Source organism: Brachyistius frenatus, unplaced genomic scaffold (genome assembly GCF_029030835.1).
Source record: "Brachyistius frenatus isolate BFR_SWC_R1_liver_20210118 unplaced genomic scaffold, ASM2903083v1 Contig_257, whole genome shotgun sequence".
Classification (NCBI taxonomy): domain Eukaryota; kingdom Metazoa; phylum Chordata; class Actinopteri; family Embiotocidae; genus Brachyistius; species Brachyistius frenatus.
This window is the reverse complement of record NW_027210856.1, coordinates 130,886-153,276: the sequence shown is the minus strand read 5'-3', so window position 1 is coordinate 153,276 and position 22,391 is coordinate 130,886. Positions and strand designations below refer to the sequence as shown.

Sequence of the window (22,391 nt, the reverse complement as noted above, 5' to 3'; positions counted from 1 at the left end):
GCGCACACACATTTGCCACAGGCTTTCGATTTAGTGAAAACATGGGCGGAATAGTTTATTTCTTTGAACTTGTCTGAAATTGTCCGTTAGTGTAAACTACACATGTCAATCAAAGGAAATTATACAGGCAGTTGGTTGATTTTTAAATATTTTCTGTGTAAACTTTGCTCAGGAAAAACTCAGGACTGAAACACAGCGCACCTGAAGCATCAGATACCTTTGTGTTGATAACAAACTGTCACTAGCAACAGCTAACTACTTTTCCCCTGCTCACATTTCTAAATGTTGTTTTAAAGGGACTGCCTCGGTGTGAAACAGGTAAAACAGGTCTAAATCTTTAAACAAGAGAAACAGTAAAGATAACATCATCTCACATTTTAGAACGAATAAATACGTATAAAGGGCTGCAGGGTTCAATTCAAATATTATCTCCACCCCTGTGCATTTTTAAATGATTAACCAATCAAAGACGAGGAATAGTAGCGGTTGTGGGTTTTTTTTTTTTTGGCGGCATTTTGCCTTTATTAGATAGGATCAGTAGACACACAGGAAATGTTGGGAAAGAGAGCAGTGGAATGACATACAGTAAAGGTAGAGCCAGCCTGGAATCAAATGGGGTAGCTCACCGCTCCCATGTGATATGCACTCTGACCAGGGGCGATCCGATATCCGAGTGGTTCGAGTATTTTAATACAGCAGATAAATAGGCAGCATTCATCATGGCGACACATTATACTGTGTATTTTTCTGACAAATATTTATATTGTGATGTTTCTCTAAATTTCTGAAACCACCATTTTTTTCCCTTTAGTTTAGAGGGTTTCAGATGGTGAAGCTGAGGGACCAGTCAACAAACCTGTTTCTATGGGAGAATTATGTTTTTGTTTTTTTGTGGTCAGCAGCTGTCAAAAGCTTTTCAGATGTCCACACTTCCTTGTTTATTTACCAATGGGACATTTTCCACAAGCACATAATTTCTATATATGGAAAATGCAAAATATGCAACTCGTCCACAAACATTCAAATCTTCCTGGACAGCAGTGTAATTATTTAGCATGACGGACTTTATGGAAAATATTTTAAAGAATCTAAGCGGCCCAGTTGTATTCTTAAATTTGTCCTGACTAGTTGGTTAAAGGAGAGCTCTACTGATTTAGCATTACCCTCCCCTTGTACTGTCAGACTCAATGAGCAGTTAAAAAAAACAAACCTCTAAATCCAATCCAATATACATTTATCTTTATCAACAAATCCCATGAAAGGCCTAAACCTAAGCCTAAACATCAATGAACTGTGCTTTGTTTGTCTGTGGCACTGACCTCCAAAAACTATTAAAAACACATGAGTGAGCCTCAGTGTTGCACACGAGGTAAGATTCCTTCATCATAACAAACATGGGAACTGCAGTTTATTTAGAGTCAATTGAAAATACACTGTCCTGCAGCTGTAAACAAAAACTCGTACTATAGCACCAAAAATGTGTGTTAATCCGCTGCTGAAAATGCCTCATTTGCTCCTGGAGTGATGATCTCAAAAAACATTAGTGCTAAGCTGGTTTAGGATATTATGTGGGCTTTTTTTTTTTTTAATTAAAAAAAAACAACAACAATTGTTAGAAAAAAAACTACATTTGTATTCCAGATATACATTTGTATATTCACAGTTTCACAAATGGAATAAATGGGTTTGTGAGTGTGAGACAATAAGCAGGAACTACTACTGTATTGAGACACGAACTACTGCATTGTCAGTTTAGGACTTTTCAGGAGACCTATCGACAATAAAAAAAAAAAAACTATAGAATAAAAGCAGCCTTATCATTAACTGACATCGTAAATGCAGAATTGATCTGTAAATGCTCACGGAAGCATCAACTAAGGTGCTTGCAGGTGACGTGTGGAGAGAAGGAGTAAGAGTGTATATTGATATTGAACACAGGTCTGTGGACAGGAAGGACAACATGGCGTGACCGACTGTATCCTGTGAACAGCAGCAGCAGCTCTGTTGTGGCAACAGAGTCAACAGAGATGATCTTGGCTGATTGGGGAACAAGTGTAAATATTTTTGCTGCTGGCACACTGAACAGAACCCGATAGCATACAGGCCGTTACACCTACACCGAGTCCACAGCAGCGAGGGCCAGCATCCAAAAACAGCAGTGAACCACAACTCATTATCTAAACATTTTGTCATCAGGTGACAGAGCCAACCTATTTGATCAACACCTGAAGTTACACGAGTGACACCGGCTCTGGGTAATCGAGCCCTCATAAAAAGCGATTATCGCTGAGGACAATCCCTCCTCGACACCAAAATTGAATCCATCGTATCGTTTGTGTAAACAAGTTATTTCAGTCAGGCGGAAGGCCCTTCCCTCGACTCTCTTTGTCCATGCAAATGGTGGCCACAGATTTCCCGGGAGTGGTCATGCTGCGGAGCCTCCAGGTAATGAAGGAGGAGTGAAATTTGTTACAGAACAAATATGGCCTCTAGTGAGTGGCCATCGTTTGAATCCTTATTTGACTGCCAATGTAAAGTACACACCAAGTCCCTTTTTGTCTTTCCTAAACAAATAGCCTGCCAACACAGAGTGAGGGACGGAGGGGAGCCACATGGGTGTGTGTGTGCGTGTGTGTGTGTGTCCGTAGGTGTGTGTTTGTGGGTATAATTTGGCTTTCATTTTCATAAACCTTTCCTTTTTTAACAGCCTCCATCCATCTGGAGAGGAGTGTCAGAACGACAGACCAGGCCAATTAAACAAACTGACCAATTAAGAAAAAAAATACATGCAAATGCACAAAGTTGCAAATCATTTGCAACTTTGGAAAACAATATTCACACAGCACTGCTTTGAAGATAGCCACCGGAAACATGAGCCGCCCCGGGGAACATTTTAACATGTAAACAACCAGTATGCTTCATCTGTAAATATTTTCACTTTCTCAATGTCTACTGTAACTATGACTTTGTCACTAACAGGGACAGTGCGGCAGAATCACAAGTGGATTCACAGGATAAAAGGCACCAATAAAAATGTTTCTCTTGTTTGTGTAGAAATCACCGAAGCAGTGTAAAGGTTAAAAATAACATTTACAAAAACTATCTTTTTTTATATGGCAAGACATTCTTCCATACACTGGCAATATGAAGCAACAGTACATGTCTTGAGTTGTCAAATGTTCATATTCAGTCACATTTTGGTGAATTTGGTGCAGGCCATAAGATTAAATAGCAAATGATCTTTTTAAGGATTGTTATTTTGATCTTATTTTTAGAGCGAAATCATACCGTTAAAAGATTTACATATATAATTCTAGAAAATACTCTTATTAGCTTTCTTACAGAGAGTTAGATGGTTAGATTGATGTCTGTCAGGTGCCAAATGTAAAGCCAGCAGTCGGTTAACTTAGCTCTGCATCAAGACTGGAAATCAGAGAAAGCAGCTAGCCTGGTTCTCTCAGAGGGAAACGATACCGTCTCTCCCTGTAACAGCATTATTAAAGCTCATTAATGAACATTTTCTGTCTTCATCAGCAAAAAAGACAATAATAATATTTATATAGCACAAGGCAAAATAAAAATGGTAATGGTAAAAATTATTTAGAAAAAATTCAAAGTTATACATCATTGGGAAGGAAATGTGCGAAGAAAAAGGAGCTACATATTACGTAGAGTAAAATAAGTAAAACAACAGTGTAGAAAAAAATAAATCAGTAATTAAGAGTGCCCTTGTGTAAAAAATAGGTTTTAACTAAAAAATAAAAGTGTGCCTTTACAGGACGTCCCGTAAAGGCACACTTAAAAAAATAGCCGAGTTAAAATACTTAAGATGACCTAAATGTTGACCTACTCCTTTAACACAACGGCTGCTTCATACAAATCATTTCTGTTTGACTGCAGCGACATATACGTAATCTGGAGGACACGCTTATCTGAACTTCTTCACACTTCCATGGATGTATGTTGTTGTTTTTTTGCATGGGTGGTCCCAGCTGGAGCCAAAACAACCCCTCCCAAATGTGCAGCCGTTCGTTCGAAGCATTAGTCACCGATCTACAGTAATGTTCACGTTCTCCCGGTAACGCACGCGGCCCCTCTTTTAATATTTCTGTGTCCGTGCTTTGGGTCCCGACCCAGTCTCTGAATACCACACCGGTGAAGAATGCTCCAGAATCAAGAGTCTTTTTGTTTGCCTCCAGACGGAAACACTTAACACATGCTCCATGCTGCTCCATGCTGCTTGCACCCTCATGCAACAGAAAAAAAATAAAGCAGCATGGCCGGTGAGGAAATACACAACCGGGTGGCGGTGAGCACAGTTCACGCTGTCGCACACTCGGGAGCTCAGCAACATGGATCTCATGCTTTGTTTTATGGCCTTTACGACAACCTAAAGTGAAATTTTACCTTTAAATTGTCATCGACAAGTGCTCACGTGCATCTTCTTGTAAACATACAGGTCGTTTTTGTCCAGGCTTCTTTCTTCTGTTTAATCACTGAGCTCGAGTCGAGAGCTCGTGTTTCCTCGCTCATCGCCTCAGACAGAGCGAGGCCCAGTGTTAGCGGAGTGCTGCCACGAGCTGACGGGAGATGTTTATTTTTAATAATAATTCTACAACAGAGAGGGGGCCTGACTCTATTTGTATAAATTATAACTAAGTGGTTTGGCCTGGAGGTAATCCGCAATGTGCTACTGGGGAGTGATTATAGACTCAGCAAAAATATACTATCAATGATAATTGGTCGACAAGAAAGTGGATCTTCTGTCTTCGGGGAGTCTTTTGTTCGATGAGCTCACCGTCAAAAAGCTCTCAGTTTATGGTGACGTTATGGATTCCATGTGATTTGGCAAGCACTTGATTGTCCCAGAGTTCTCTGGAAATTCAGACGGACCTCCTCCCACAGGACACGCCCGAAGAGCATGTAGACACAATGGTGTGAAAAGTCATGGTGTGCGAGTGTGTGTGAGGTGAAGAGGGCACAGCTACTGCAGGCAGCATAGCTGCATCTGTTGAACTGCAGCCAACTGAGGATTTCCAACTGTCACTGGCCGGCCCTCTCGCCGCGCGCTCGCTCACACCTCGCAGCAGATCAACTTTATATCCGCAGTAAAGCTGTCGACTCGCCGTAAACAGAGCGAGTGGCAACCACTTTCTCCTACGCCTGCACTGTCTCACGGACCTGTCACAGGGCAGGCGGAGTGGGAGGGAGGCGAGGCGAGGCGAGGCGAGGCAAGGCAAGGCCGACTGTCTGTAGCTAGTCTGCTTTTATCCAGGGGGAGATACGAAGGAGCGTTCAGGGGTTTGCAGCAGGATGTTGCAGAAAACACCCACCGTTATAAAGCAAACCAAACCTGCAACGCTTTCAGCTTTCAAGCTACTAGGTCACTCTGCCACCGTACATTTAAATAAAGCAACATGTACCCCCTTGTTTGTTTACATTTTTTGGGGATCGTTTTTATGCAGATGAATTCATTGTTTCTTTGAGTTTGCTCAAATGGACTCCTGAGAAACAAATAACATTTTGAAAAGAAATGAATTTAACCTCTACAGGAAAATTTTTATTTTATTATTATTTATTATTTTATTTATTATTTTAACACTAAACCGTCTGTAATCAGCCTTCCTGCTTCTCATATGCAGGGAAACAGGACAAAACTCATGACTGACGTATTTTTTTTTTTTAAATCTTTTTTGTTTCGTGCTGTACTTTGCAACGACTGTTGTGGATGACTTACCCTTCATTTCGGAAGATCGTCCTGAAGCAGTCGCTCAGGCTCTTGTAGCTGGTTGGGTCGCTGGTTCCTCTTTGGATCTGGAACCTGCAATGACAAAGCCCTCATTAAAGCTTCTATCACTTTAAATATTCAGACTAGCAGCTCTAGTATTTACTCTGTAATGGCCTTCTATCATAGCTATTCCTTTATTTTCTTTCTTCATTGTACTCATTTTCTAAGTCACACTGCGACATGTGTCCTAAACACTCAGAACAAATCTGATCTTATCATTAATGAGCTCATTTTGCTCCTTACTTTTCTCCGCCTCTCCCTTTAATCTGCCTTTTTTTTTTCTCCCCCTCCTCTGCTGAGATGAGAGGCTCCTACCACCGGGTCCCCCTCAGCACAGGGGAGAACTCAAACATTTATTTAACCCAAGCGATCCAATTAGCCACCCAACACCCCGGCACCAGGCCTTATATGCAGCCAGCTTTTCGGCCACTAACATGCCAGTAAGCCAATTGTAACAGCTCTTCAGTTACGTGTAAATTTTTAATATGATGGAGCCAGTCGAGGGACTTTTTGTTGTATAGCAAACATGCAGGTACCTCCCTAATAAAGGCTGCTGAGTGGCGTGTAAATCTTTTACATGAGAGACTAGTTGGGGTGAAAGAATGAATAGAATAATGCTTGTTAGGGGTAAAGAGTTTCAGGTATTGATGATAAGAGATCTCATTATATAGCTTAAGATCCGTAGATAAAAAAAATAGCAAAAAAAGGAAACGGCAAAGAAGAAAAACTCAAAATGGCCTGATTCAATAAGTTCGATGATACACAACAATAAAAGTACACGTTCACAACTTCAGGAAGTCAAATAAATTTCCTACAAAACAAAATAAGACATCGGAAATTCTGAGGGGAGAAACAGAGACACGAGAAAAGAGGGAGCAGGAGGTAACGGGACAAGAGAAAGATTCCCTCCTCATATGGCTTCAACTGCCAGGTCACGAGGTCAGCAGTAAGTCGTCCACGTGGGTGCCTGATGGGGCCATAAAGAGCTCCCGGGTTCCACCGGAGGAGGGGGGGTTTAGTGGGGTGAGCGGCCTTTCATATCGCTAACAGATTAACATCTTAGAGGGGTGTCCCTCAAATCCTATTTGGTGGATTCCCAAATAGCTTGTAACTCGCTCCTGAAAAGCAGTTAAAACAGCATAATAAATAGATGTCTGACACCGTATTAAAAGAGAAGAAGAAAAGAAGGACTTGAGGTATGAGGGGATGGTGGAGAAAGGGGTACTGGGGGTGGGGGCGGGGTGGCAAAGCCCCAGAAGATTTAAGACGACTGGGGCTTGTAAACAAATTCAAATCGGGCTTAATTAATGTCATGTGATGGCAGGGTCACGGATGGAAAGGCTCCCCTGTCCCCAGTCTCCTTTTGCCTCGCCCTGCTTCGACCCGAACCGGCCCCGAAGAGAGTGGGGTTGGCGGGGCCGCGGTCCGGTTCCAGCCCCCTGACTCCCGCTCGTGACCCTGGGGTCACCTCATTTCCTCATGGCCCTCTTCTACCCTGCCATAAAAGCCAGGGACCAAACAGAAAAGGCCCAGGGAGTAGGAGATAATAGGGAGGACTATAAGAAGTTGTGGCAACAGGGGAACTGTCAGGCCCCTGGCTAGGAAGCTGCTAATGTTGCTTTTTTCGCGGCAACCAACAGCGGAAAATAAGACTTCAGTGACTGGATGTCCTGTTTTGCAGATTTGTGCTGACTAAAAGAAAGCTCTAGTTTCTGTTAATAAGGCCTTGGTGACTAAGAAGATATATTGGCTGGCTGAAGACGAGCAAAAAGATATCCTCTATATGGCTCTGGCAGATTCGCCTGGCCTTGGAGTCAGCCATGCGGATCATAAACTCTGCAGACACAAGGAAAACCCTGGGGCTCCTTTAAAACACGCAGCCTGGAGGATTCTTCTTCAATCATCAGTGAAAGCGAACATAGATACAGTCTCCTCAAGAGGTGATGAGATCTGTGAGTTCATGAAGACCCCCCCTCCCCTTCCCTTTCCACCCCACCCACATCTTTCTGTATTTTGTGCTTTACAGGCCCAGAGGTGCCCAGGTGAGGGTGACGGAGAGGCCACGTAGGTGCTCCTGCGAACGAGACAAGCACTCTGGGGTAAATAATCCTCAAGACCTCGTCCACCTGACCTCCGATGCCCGTAAAAGTGCAAAACGCTAGGCATCCGCAAAGAAGTCAAGAAGGTAAATGAGGCTGGCGTGGAAGGCCAGAGCCCCGTTCTTTGTATTTTTATGGACAGCAGCGCTGTGTTTGAGGGCTCTTTTGCGGACCGTGTCCGCTCCCAGAGCCCGGTGGTAATGGGCTCGAACAGGGGGACCAACAAGACGGGCTGTCACCTCAGAGAAGCCGAGATGTTGAGGTGAGGATCATTAATGATCGTGCTAAAAAAAAATGCCTATGGGAAGGGGTTGGGGTAGGAGGGGTTATTAGGTGGATCAAAAGGCAGGGGCTTGATGGGCCAACTTTTAAAAGGGCAGTCCACGCTCTTTAGGAGATCTCTTAAAAATATACCCTAGTAAATGAGGGTTATCCCCTCAGAGGCACTCGTAGCGAGGCAAGTTTGATGACTTGTTCTCTATTTAAGATTTAGGATCTAATCGTGTCGACATTAAATCATTTTTATGGCTATTAAGACAGATTGGCATTTACATTAACACTCAGAGATAGATAGATAGATAGATAGATAGATAGATAGATAGATAGATAGAGAGGTAATGACCTAGTCTAAATCAGGTTTTAGCTATCTATTATACTATAATATTTCAAATTGTGCAATTTCTTTCCAAAGAATGAACGTGATGAGTTATGTGTTTTGCTGTGTATTTGGAGCGGTTGCCACAGCGAGAGGTTTGATCTATTCATGCCCTGCCTCTTGGAATGCCAAAAAAAGAAGAGAGAAATGAAACATACAATGAAAGAAAAAGAAGAACCGAATTCACCGGGGGTGGGGGGGGGACGACGACGACGGATGAGAGTCGAGCAATTTCTCATGCTAGATCTGAAGTGCATAAGACAATCCAGAAGGCAACATAAAGGGGAAATCAATTTTTTACAACCAGACAGTTAATTTTAATGAGCAGGATCATAAAGATGGTAAAAGTCCATTGCATTGGTACATGAGGTTAAGACCGCTTTTTCCCGACCTAAATGGTCCAACATGGCAAATGCCGCCAATCATGACTTCAGCCATTCAATCTTGCTCCGGGGGTGAAGAGTGTAACCAAAAATAAGTGGATCCCCCTCTGGATTCAATGTCTGCTTGTTTTGACAACTCACTGTTGTTGACAACAGAGCAGACCGACTCGCACTGAGGAAAAGAAGTGTGTTTTATTCATAAAAACGGCATAAACTTCTGCTCTGTCCACTAACACGAGAAAAATAATAATTAAGGTAAACAGATATTGATTTATGAAATCTATGACAAAACTGTTAAAGGAGCCCGGCATGAGGGGGCCAATAAAGACAGAACTTTGGAGGAAGGAATAGGAAAATAAAGTCGAGGGGAAGATGCGAGATGGGAGCAGAGGGGAAGTGATAAACCCTTGGCGCTTGTGACACGGCAGGCTGCCAGAGCTTGATCTGGACCAGGCCAGGTTGAGTTTCATCAGCACCTACTGGATCTGGGAAAGCCCAGGTTATGGAGGAGGCTGTGGTGTGTGTGGAGAGAAAAGGAGAAAAAAGTTACTCTGGCTGTTAAGAAAAAAAAAAGAAGAAGAAGAAAAAAAAAAAAGGGGACTACAACATCCTTCTGTTATTCTGGATTCCTTCTCGCACCGATAAAACTGATTCCTATGATTCCCAGTGGTGATGTTGGGATCAGTTTGCTGGTCCAGATGTCTGCTCATATACTGTGACCCCCGTGACCTGAGATCAGGCTGTGTTACTGGAGAAGAGCAGGAAAAGAGCTGCATAAAACAGCACGAGGATGGGCTAGACAGGGCCGGTCCAAGACGGAGACTCAAGATGTTTTAAGCATTACAAACTTCGGGTGGACGGACAGATCGCTCTATATGTCAGAGTGGACTTGTGGCAAATTTAGAAAGTGATGCAAAAGTGGATCAGATAGGTGGAAAAAATGAGCCGTCCAAACCGACATTTCCAGTAAGTGGTTGCATAACCGAAAGTACTGCTGGGGTGTTTAATCTGCCGTCTCTTAACCTCTGCCAAATGCCGTTAACTGAAATTATGGTGTTAATGTTTGAAACTAGTTTTAATTATGGCATGGTATAAAAGTAAAACTAAAAATGGTAAAATCTTTTTCAGTAGCACTGCAAGTACACATCAATAACTACATGACAAAAGAAAAAAAAAAAGTTTCAGCACAACTCCTATATAACTTTTCTCTAACAGGGACAAAGACTGCAACTTCATTAAGAAAGGACCAAGACAAATAAATGCCATGACTGAGGATCACAAGCTAGGTTGTAGTAACCTGGTCTTCGGCTGGTCCTGGTCCTGGGACAGTAGCAGCCACTTTGATGTGAGGAAATGCTGCGGGACTTTGGAGACTCCCCTGACAGCAGGTAACCACTGGCTATAACACAGTGCGCTGGAGACAGAAGGAAACTGCTCCAAATACTTTCCACACTGCACTGACTCGTCTCAGTGCGGGCTTGAGAGGCACAAGACTTAGAACTGTGTTGTTGGCACCAATAAGCAAATGCTTAATAACAAATGAGAGAGGCCTTCATTGTTTCTGGAAATTGAGTCATGCCATGTCCATGTCATAGATTTAATTCTGTTTAAAAAGTTGTAACTCGATAGGTTAATGTGTTTGTTGATATGTAATTACACCGGAACCATGGAATATTGTTGTGTAAAGACAGACTGATCAGCAGGATGTATGAAGTGCAATCAAAAAGTTATGAGACATTTCCTGTGGCACACGATCACTTGATTAAAATCAACACCGTTCAACACATGTTTTTGTGACCACTGGTATGTGCACATTTGCGATTTCACCATTGTCTTGAAAATTGGGTAGAGAGCGCACATTAAATATGGTGTCAAACTTGGGAAATCAGTAATGGAAACCCTTAAAAAAAACTTCTGAAAGCTTAGGCCAATGAAGCAATGAGAGGTGCTTTGAGTGACATCAAAATGTCCCTGTCCCAGACTGATGAGGGTGAAACCAGGTGGGTCTTCTTTGACATTCCCAGTGTTGTGTGTGCACCATGAATTCGTCCTCCAGGGTCAGACTGTCTAAGAGTTCAAAAGTGACGTTCTGAGGCGTCTGAAGGAAAAGATTTCTGTGCAAACGACTTGAACTGTGGTGTGATGGCAGAGTTCATTGGCGGCAAGATTTAAAATCAGGCACGGTTTCTGGGTTGTTTTAGGCGCAGACTCTGAGCTTTTTCATTACATCTCAGAGCACCCAACCATACATTGATAAAGAGGCTACCACTACTGTCATCTTTGTCTGTTCTTTCTCCATTAAGCTTTCTTTTCATCATTTATCTGACAAACACTGTGTTTCGGGAAGAATTCGACTACTCTGTACACCACTTGTATTATTAAATCTATAAAATCGGAGGATGAAGTATTGAGGCCATTTGAGGCTGGAACTACTTTGACTGGGCACGAACTGAGCCTTTAGCCACAGTTATTAAGTGCAGCATGAGCGACATGCAGAATTTTGGATCCAGTAGGTGTTGCAGACAGACGAAAGTAACAACCCCCACAAAGGTTTTTAAACAAGCCTGAAAGGCAAGTCAAAGTTGAAGAATTATGGAAGAAGGGTTCTTGCACTTCTTGTTACTAGCCCACAAAGGTCAGCGCTCTATTGGAGGTTAATGGCAACTCTCACAAGGACAAAAGCGTGACTCATGTGAGTAGATACACATTAATTGCTGTAAGGTGTCTGCACACTGCCGGGCACAATTTGCCGCAGTAACCATGCTGGGCCTTTAAGTGTTTGTTCAACACTTTGGTTAGAGATTATCACAATTGCATGAACAAAGGGGAAGAAGGTTGTGTCTGGGTTAAAAAACAAGCTAATTTGCTTAAACAGTTTTAATGACTGTGGGAGCCGAGGTGTTCCACTGGGGCAGAGATGGAAACTGGAAACTGAAGAACCGCGACGCCATTACAGCTTCTTCATGTATTGTTCAAGGTTGTCCCATAGGGACAACAATTTTTGCCTGGTCTGAAAGTATTCACAAGTTACTCCAAAGTGGAAATCATTTCTGGCAAGGGGTTGGAAAAGGGGTGATGGAAGAGGAATAGAGGATGCGCAAACGTGCATATGGGAGTTTTGAGATGGGGAAGCAGGGGGGCAGCACTGTGGTTGCAGCACAGTCAGGGTCTAGTGAAATCAAAGCACACAATGCCTTAACTCTATAATTAGTGTTGTAGAATGTGAAGCCCTTCACTGATAATGATTACAGGTGCTCCACTACAACATGCACATCTGCTCTTTATGTGCACCTCTATCTATTTCTTAAATTTCCATCTCGATTGTTATCCATTTGTAACTGCTGTGACACGTCCAACATCTGCGAGCAACATCTACAAGATCTGTCACGACATTAAAAGTAATGGGATAGGGTTTTTAAATGGCATTTTCCTGGTATTTATCTTTATTAAATCGTTTTAGTTTAACATTTCAAAACGGGAGTCTTACTAGATTAATTCGAACAACATTTCTGTGTCACTTTTAACACTGAATAAATAAACAGCCCTACAAGTGACGCTTCCAAAATGTAATCTCAGACATTAATGGGAAGAGTCAGTGTTGACAGAAAAAGAGGACTGTCTTGAAAAAAAAAAAAGCAAAAATATTGTGCAAAAACGGTTGGAAGTTGGTCCCAACAATAAGATAAGAAAATTGCCACCCATGTTTACTGGGGTAAGATAACAAAGCAGCTTAATGGGAACATAGTCAGACTAGGAGAGTCATGTATAATTAGTGGCTTGCTGCACTGTCTAGCAAAACGAAAGAAAATTCTAATATACCCTCCCATAAACGAATGGAAGGATCCTACGAGGATATATTTTTTCCTACCATTTTGCAAAATCCGCACGTGTCAATTACGGTATAAATCAAGTTATGGAAAAATTCTGGTAATGTCAAATAAAGATATAGGTTCGGAAGTTGGGTTTCGGAAAAGATTTGCAGTTACATTTAACAAAACCACAAATGTTAATTGCAGGCCTGTGACAAGATGATCTGTCACCGGCGTGTGCGTTGAATGTACCAGCATATCCCCCTCCCAAATCACCACACCCTTATTTCTGCCTCATTTAATCTCTGTGGACTCTTTCATTGAAACTGAGCATGAATTGTGAAGAGCAGAATCCTTCAATATGGATGTAATTCTTCTTTATTTCAAATTTAGACATATTGTTCATCCTTGAGATTGACGAGTCATCCACGAGAACATGGCGGGGAAGCGAAGGCATCGTATTTAATCCTGCCAACTATGCTGCTCTGCAACTATGCCTCGCTCATGAAAGGACTTGCTCTCTGCCTTTTCAACTGGAAATCACGACTCAGTCACGCTCCTGCGTCGAAGCGCTGCGCTGACTGAGCTCGGTTGATCCCGTGTGTACACGGCATGTGTTTGGCTTTACACTGTGAGTAAAGTCTTGCTCTGCAGTCTCGCAGCGCCGGGGGGGATTAGGAGCCGGCTTGACTACCGCTGACCTGCCTGCTCCTTTACAAGGAAAGATCAGCCATCGGGCTGCTGGCTGCTTTGTGCCCTGCTGTTTGAGGGTTGTGTCAGGGATTCCTCCTTAAGTGCACGGGGGTTCACCGAGCAGTTGGGGGCAAATGGAGGTGGAGGTACGCTGCATCGGCGCTGTCACGCGTTCTCCTAAAAACGACTGGACGTCATCTGTCAAAGCCCTCATCAAAGATCACTTTCAAGCCCCCCCAAGCGGCTCACACTTTTATGCGTGCTGCGACCAAACGGAGGTAGCATTGCCATGGATACGGCCAGGAGCAAAGGGCTGGTACCAGGTTTTTCTAATCAGGCTTGAAACGGGCTACTGGCAAGCTTAGCGGTTTGCAGTGACAGCCATGTCATACAACACAATTTACAGAATTGCACAATTCAATACAGATCTTCTAAGGCACACGTACAACAGGGACTTTAAACAAAACATTACATATTCGCTCAACAAATCCAGGAGAAATGATGGAAGTTTAAACAATAAATTCCACATAATATGGGTGAAATAGTTATATAATGAGGTTTATGTTAACAAAGGCAGTGGTTGAATCAACAACAAGGATAACTGAGATGGTTGCTGAAAAATGTATACCGCAAATGAATGTAAAAAAAAAAAAAAAAGAGGAAACGATTCATATTTCTTGGGAGGAGTTAAAAAACTGGATGAAGAGTGGTTAGAAAAAAAAAAAAGATGGTGAGAAAGGAGGGAGACAGAAAGACAGGAGCAGCGAGGAAGAAAGCGTTGGTGCAGAGGGCAAACCGAGGTGGAAAAGGAGCGGCTCAGGCAAGAATTATTGCTTGAACTACATTTTTGGGGCTCATAAGAGCAAACACATCAGATCATATTTGCACTGTGGAAGCTGCGAAAAGTTCAACCGTGACACCAGAGGTTGGCAAAGCAGACACAGACACGAGGAAGGCGTGGTTTCTCCATCTGGGCGGAAGCAAAAAAAAAAAAAAAGAGCTTGATGGGAAGCTGCTTTCAGATGTGTGTGAGTATGTTTGCGCATGCATGTTTATAAGGGTGGAGCTCCATGTAACAGGACCTCGACATGAAGGGAAACGCGGGCTCAGTGCAACCCTCTAATGAGAGGGAGAACCTGATCAGAGTCAGATGGGGTGCCCCGAGCGCACGGCCCCCTGCAGAAAGTGCCGCCCGACACCCTTTGTTACCTCCAAGTGAGCTGAGACCAGCCCATGAACCATGTAACTAGGTGGTTTCCAGGTTAATGAAAAGCTGTAACTCCGGTCCCACTGTCTCTCTCTGCTAAACTGACGACTGCCCCCCCCCCATCTTCACCTCCACATTCCTGCCCCTATATCCCAGAAAGGGGGGGGGTGTCAGGGTCAGGGGCAATTAACTGTTTAGTGTGTGAAGTATGCTACGTTTACATTTTGGGCTGATTATGACTCACAATGACACAAATGTCTCAATTTCTGAATTCACTTGAATTTTTCGATTGAATGTATTAAAGCACCAAAAAAACCCACAAGAACCAGAACCAGATGTAAAATGGTGCTAAACTTGAAATAGTTAATAAAAGCCCATCATGGCACGCAGCTCTTCTCCAACATACCGTACTTTATTCCCCCCAAAATTGTGTCTATATTGTCTTCATCCAACCTGACGTGCACCCTCATGTGTGTCCATTCACAATTTAAAATAAACACTCCAATTTTTTCAAGATTTTCTTCTTTTCTCCGTTTCATATCAACGTAAATAGAACGTTTTTGAATTTTGAATGGCTACTTTTGGACACAACAATTCATTATTTTCCAAATTTGCACTTCACAAAAGTATTATCTTTTAACAATACTGTCCATAATGGTCAATTCATTCTACAACTGATGCTATTAACAGCCATTTTTCTCTATAAAAAGAGTCTTAAGCAAGACTCAGAATCTCTACCATCTCGTTTGTTGCACGATCATATGAAATGGCTTCTCGTGCTTATCTTAAATTTTTTTTTTTTTTTTTTTTTTTTTTTTAAAGTTCAACTCGCTGAGCGATGAAAGAGGGCGTAAGTCAAAGTGATGGAAGGTGGGCTCTGCAGGAGTCCCTCAGATGTAAGATAGATGTACTAGTTAGCAAAGGTGAGTAACAGGGGTCACAGCTCGGCTGGTCAATGAGCACACCGCAGAGTAAAAATGCAACAACAAAGGCAAAAACACACTGCGAGTCATTTGACGAGATTTTTACTTTTATGTCCCATATCTGAAGCAATGCTCAGTGTGTTTTAGTCAAATACTTGATATCGTGACAAGATTTTCGTCGTGCTTTCCTATTCCTAGCGTATGGCTAGACTATGTTTGAAATCTCACAGGGGTTTTATTTTGAAACAATGGCTTTTAATTTGAAAATTCAGTCGTGGAATTGTGCCAAACAATGATGTATACGTCATCGCTCATTCACTGGCAGACAATTGGGTTTGTAGAAGAGCCCAGGTGGACAAAATATTAGGAACCCCTCCCAGTATAACCCAGTACACAAATTACAGTCAGTTCAATCAGACTGAACAACAACTGAACAATATAATCCTAATAAAGGAAGGATTTTTTTGCTGGGCTTATGTCTTGTACTTAATGCTTTACCGTTTACTGTCCATGAAATCAGCGCACTGAAAAAGTGAACTTCACTGGGAATTTAATATTTATAAACAGCTATACAAAAAGAGACCAATTTCGAATGCACGTCAAGCATATTTTACTCCATTATGTTTTGTAAAATAAAGCTTTCATATCGTTGTATGGGACGACTTATACAGTGATATATCTATGATAACAGGTCATAAAATCAGCCAACCAATACATCAGTCGGGCTCTGGCCCCATTGTAATAGCCAAAAATATCTTAACAGTCCAGATTTGGAGCGATCAATCATGTGAAGGTATGCGTCAGGTTTTTTTTGTAACACAGCTCTTCATCTATCTGCCAAAGTGGTTGACTCGGAGGATGAAACGGTATTTGTTTAAAAGAAAAAAGCTTCCAAATGCTCCTGCCATTTTGTTGATTCATAACAGCAGATTTTTGGCTACTGGCTGCAGCTGAAATTCACAGCTCCCCTCACCCTGCAGAGTAAAGATAAACCCTCATTGGGAAAAATAGGTAAACATCAGCTCCAACGAGCAGGTACACATTTTGTCAGGTTTACCTTTCCACAAAAAAAAAAAAAAAAAAAAGGAAAAAGGGAGAAACAAAGGGAAAAAAAAAAAAAAAAAAAAGCCTTTGATTCTGAGTTGGTGGAAAAAAGTAAATTTACTCCAGTTGCCGTTCAATTTGGACCGGTGGACATTAAAGCAGGAGCCAGTGCCTAATAAGAGCCATGCCTGAGAGAGAGACACACACACAGAGCGCGAGAGAGAGAAACCCAGTGGAGGTGTGTCTGTGTCTCGGCTCCAAGGTTCCTGCTAATAGATTTCAGCTCCCTCAGTGTCCCAATTAGCTGGTATGTATGCTTGGTTTATGAATTCATGTGTGGATGTGAAGTGTGTGAACATGCATGTACAGTACTGCATGCATATTTACACACGCACGCAAGCACACAGGGCATTGCATGTTTCTGTGTGTGTGTGTGTGTGTGTGTGTGTGTGTGTGTGTGTGTGTGTGTGTGTGTGTGTGTGTGTGTGTGTGTGTGTCTTCGTTTGCAGTAACCGCCTGTTGTTTAGACTCTCCTGACTTTGTCTAAAGCTCCCAATTAAAATAAACAGAAATAACTATTCTGTTTCTTGCATTCAGTTAGAAAAATGTTTCCTGTGAGCCAAGACCAAAAGGAACCAATTTACACAGACCCCATTCACAGCAACCAAAATGCCTATCAACATGGCGACACAAACAGAAAACAAACAGATAAACCTGTCCAGCTTTAAAGCAGCTTTTACCGGCGAGTGTTACAAAGAAAAATAGCGAGTGCACTTTTAACCCTGACCCCGTGTGTGAGGACGGACGGGCGAGGGCTCGAGACGTACCTGTAATAAACCCCCAGAGCCTCCACACGTGACCGTAAATCACACCGTACGCCTTCAAAGTATCGAATATCGACTAATACAAAACGCCGCTCGGCCCCCTTGGCTTTCATCCCCGTGTGTTTCCTCCTCTGTGTTCTGGTGGTGGCAACTGCCTTTAAAGTGCAACCACCTAACTTTTTTTTTTTTTTTTTTTTTTTTAAAGGCACGCCGGGCAATTTATTTACCAAGAAACTGCAGCCATAAATGACAGAAAAAGCAGCACAATTTACTGACAGGTAGTGAATGGGGGCAGGAGTAGGGTGGTGGTGATGGGGAGTAGGGGGGTAGGGGGTGGGAGGGGTGCTCGGAGTGAAGCCAGAGGTCTTGGCTGGGCCTGTGAAGGACTATAAAGCTTTAGTAGTAGCCCACGACCTGTTTATGGCCGGCTGAGACACTGCGGTGTGAGGCTCCTGATCACTCTGCGGCTCGCGACTGCTGCCGCTCTTGCATAACACACAAATGGGAGACGGTAACAGAAAAACAAAGCATTTAAAACCAAGCGAGTGCACAGTTGGGCAGCATCGGATTTATTCTGCAAGTTCCCGTCTTTCTCAGGAACCACAGACTGTTCCCGAAAACCAAAAAAAAAGGTCTGGGCCTTTTCTTTTACTTAAATTAAGTAATAAGGTAAAAAATAAAAGTGGAGTGATTTGAAGACATAAAACATCTAACGGGAACACTGTGTAAGGAATGAATGGGTAAATGATCCATTTCATTTTCCAGAAAAAAGTCTTAGGCTTCTTGGCATTGGTGCCCACTTGCGTGGAGACGGCCGGGGGAATAAGGCTTGGTAGGATCGGAACTCCGCTCCAGACTCAAAAACACACCGAGGGGATTCAAGGCAGATGTGGACTAAAAATGATTTCTTGTAAGTAGTTTATAGCTTCAACAAACTTACACAAAAGATGAAGTAATGGGTGAGTGAATTTTTGAAGTGGGCTTACCTTGTCTTCACCACGTCGAGGGGATGCATCAAGCAGATCTCCACCAGACCTGAGGGGTAAAAAAACAGACATGATAAGTCACAGCAAGTTTTCAGGACAATACTAGGAGATGTACTGTTGAAACAAGTCAATTAAAATAAGAGTTTAATTTACAGTTGTACATAAAGGAGTTATGGCATCACTGCATACTTATAGCTGCCAAAGCTTTATTGGAGACAACGTGTGCGTACTGGACAGCAAAATCTGCTGCTTTCTCTGGATTATATTCCTGTACAGGCAGATGGTTGCCGACTTCTGAGCCCGGTTCTGTCGGAGGTTTCCTTCCCAGCATTGGAGGTTTTTTTCCTGTTAAAAAAAGGGGAGTTTTTTTCCCTCCCAGCTGTTGCTCAGGTGGGAATTGTTGAATTGTTGGGTTCCTTTGTATAATGTTGTGTTGTTAGGACTTTTAAACGCCCTGAAATAACTTGTGTTGTGATTTAGTGCAATATAAATAAACCTGAATTGAATTTATTTTGAATATCTATGGGTTTTGGACTGTTGTTCGAACCATAAACAAAAATGTATTTCTTGACAATAACCGAAATATTTAAACTATTCTACAATTGATAAATAATTGCCAGATGAGTGGATGATGAAAATATTTATTAGTTTGAGCCACAAGGTCATTTATCTATCTCGACTCTAGTCTATTTTTTTCTTACCCTTCCTGCGTCTTTTTACCGTATGCATGTCACACATTACTGTACACCAGTCAAATCTTCCACATAGACACAATATGAATTTGTACATATCTGTTAAAGCCCGTAAGAATCAAAGAGCAACACAAATCTGATGTTTTCTGCCAAGCGTGGCAGCTCTACTTAAATTAATCTGATATGAAGGTTGGCTAGCTACTAACTGGGACAGACGCCAGAGGATGTTTGTTCATTTCATGTGTTTAAAAGCAGTTTTACAATTGAAAGCGCTGTGAAACGGTTTTGACAGACAGCTCAAACGAGCACCAGCAACCTTTGAGAGGACCCCATCATCACTCCGATTATCACTCCGCCTTATTAAAATGTCAGATACTACTTGGTGCCGCCTTGTGCCATCTTTGCCAGAACACGAGTGTGCCCCACTGATCCAATAAGACGTCTCCGCAAGATCCCTTTGAGCGACTATAATTCCCGACATTTTTTGAACAGCTGAAGCCACCAACCATGTCATCCACGCAAACCCAGCACATCAGCAGTGTGCCAGCAGCTGGAGAATCAATGCAGCCGGGTGATCACTGAGAGACTCTGAGGTTTCACACACACGCTAACTATGTGCATCTGTGTCGAAAAGCCACTGCTTTGGCACGGAGGCCTTCTGACTCAATCAAGATTTTTTTTTCTTCTTTTTTTTTTTTTTTTGTTAAACGCACGATTCTCCCTCCATCCCTTTACTGGTGCTCTGAGGGCTTCCCTTGCAGATTCCACTGTGTGTGTGTGTGTGTGTGTGTGTGTGTGTGTGTGTGTGTGTGTGTGTGTGTGTGTACACAGCTGCTGTGCAGTATGAGCTCTCTCTAATTTGCTCAATTAAACATATTGTCTATAAAAGAGTGTGTCTTCTGGGGTTTTTCCAGGGAAGTAATTATCAAGTGAAATACCACCAAAATAAAAAATTACTTTGTCTACGGTTGCATCTTAAATGTACAAATGGGAAAACCAAGAACTATTGAACTAAGCTACCAGCGGCCAAGAGTCAAAATATTCCATTTGTCACGCCTCAGTTAACATGACTTATTCATGGCCATTTTCTGGCCTTGATATTAATAGCCCTGCCGTGGAGATAAGGCGCGTCAAATCTTTCCACAGGTAATCAGATTACATGATGAAACCAAACCTGCCTGCTCGCTGTGCAAACAACAACGATGCTGGGAGGTGACTGAACATGCTCGAAGTGTCTTGGGGAGGGGAGAAAAAAAATAAAAAAATAAAAAAAAGCTAAAAAAAAAAAAAAAATCCAGTAATGGTTGGGCTCTAATTAACACATATACAAAGAGAACCGTAAACAATAGCAGCAGAAAAAAAATAAATCTATTATTTAGCCTGTGGATTTGTATTTAAACTAAATAGGTTCTGATTATGATTAACAGGAGTTATGTGTTACATCATCAATAAGCTATGGAATACATGAAATCAGATATTATTTCTAATTAAAAAGAGCCCTGCTACAAGTCACTTTTACCTTCAAGTGAACAGTGAGGGTGCACATCTGGACACTTCACTAAAATGATCCATTCGAGATTTCGGGCCTCATCGTAAACCTCAGATTACAGGAACTCTGAAGGATACAAGTTTTCCAAATGCTTCATTAAAAGGTAGAAAGGTAACTTTAGTTAACACTCCTCACTAATTGACAGGTGTGCCCCGCTGTTTTCAGGCTATCAGTGTACTCTATATATAGTGCACTATGTACCAGTGTCTTTAAAAATGAGGCCAGTGTCGGTTAGTAATACGAGCCGCGTTGCACCTCCAAGATGGCTGTTGTGAAAGGATTAAGTGATGACAAGCACAAATGCAAAACTTGGTGGTGTTTGTTTGAGCATCTGTCTGACACCACTGCAGACAAGACACCCGAAGAACAGCTGATGGCAGACGGGATGACAGACTGAAGAAAAACAGGAGAAAGTGTGTGACCATAATCCTATACTGACCTTTGAAAAGCATGTTGCACAGCGGGTTATTTCTGTCCATGTTGTGAGAAAGTGAAGAATATTGGCGAGTATTGGTAGCAGTGAGCATATTGTAAATGCGCTAATAACATATGTAAGTCACGCTGATACTGAGATTTTCTATTTATGAAAGAAACAAGTCACCATTAAATTGTCTTGATATGATGTAATCAAAGTACGACATGTTGTGATTTTGTTTGGTGATTAATCACAACTTTTTTTTAGTTAGAACTTTCCATTCCTGTTCCAGGATGCTGTTGACAACTGCAGGTCACAAAAGTTTTTCCAGCTGAGAAAGAGTGAGACTCAAAACAGAGCAACACTGAGGTATGTCCTGCCACTGAAATTACAAAAAAACACAAACGTGCAGAAAAATGCACTGCGATTACATAACCGATGACGCCTTCACAAAAATGCAACGTGGCGATGCCGACATTTTTTTTTTTTACCGCTACAATTAATTGCTGATAATGAATTGCTTTTTCCAGTTCTGCAGGTGGTGTGTGACAGTTTAACGTTACATAAAGCCTCCTGAAAGTGTTGTTGTCATTTGCACTGATTCAGGTCTGACGCCGACACGTCATCCAAGACACCGAGCATGTATTTCCCTCGACACCACTGAGCGGCAGCTTCCTCCCCCCCCCCCGGTGCATCCTACTCCAGCTGTCAGCACATACTATCGTTTAATCATAGCGTGCGGCAGTAGTGAACCCACACACTCCAGAGAACACTTTACACCCCTCCACAGCGTCTGATGCAGTCTCTGCAGCACGTTGAGGGCACACTTCGTGGGATGATTCTACTGAGCTGCTTGGTTAATCCCGTTTACCCCCCTCCCCCCACGCCCCTCTTTCTCTCCCTCTACGTTGCCTGAATCTGGCTCCAGCCTCTCCTGCAGGCACCCTCCTCCCCTCCAGCTCCGAGGAGGGGCGTAATATTACAGCGACCTACCATCTGGTTGACGTTTATGGCTTTGCTACGCATCAGTGAGTGACATATTGGGAGATTCCATTATCCGAAGGTTCTTTTGTTTCTGAACCACAATGGTACTGACAGGGCTTGTCATCCAGCGCATTGCAGACACACACACACACGAGTGCTAATGGCAAAGGAGTGTCTGGCAGCACGGCCATTAAGGCATACTTTTGAATATACAGTGCAACTCTGACACAAATGCATTCAGCGTCAAGACACTGTGTGAAAGCTGACTGTGTCATGGAAACGAGAGCCACAGGGATCCGTCGTGATATTAAACTGCGACAACGTACAGTTTTGATTCGAC

At 42.5% G+C, this 22,391-nt stretch overlaps 1 protein-coding gene across 1 annotated transcript in view; it reads right to left on the bottom strand.

Moving 5' to 3' along the window:
- The window catches only part of slc25a21 (solute carrier family 25 member 21), an 83,775-nt gene that overhangs the window by 10,767 nt on the left and 50,617 nt on the right, over positions 1-22,391 (bottom strand). The window contains exons 3-4 of the mRNA XM_069721129.1: positions 18,412-18,460; positions 5,738-5,821 (exon numbers count right to left, since the gene is read on the bottom strand). Coding sequence (XP_069577230.1) covers positions 5,738-5,821; positions 18,412-18,460 — 133 coding nt within the window. The remainder of the gene's footprint in view (positions 1-5,737; positions 5,822-18,411; positions 18,461-22,391) is intronic.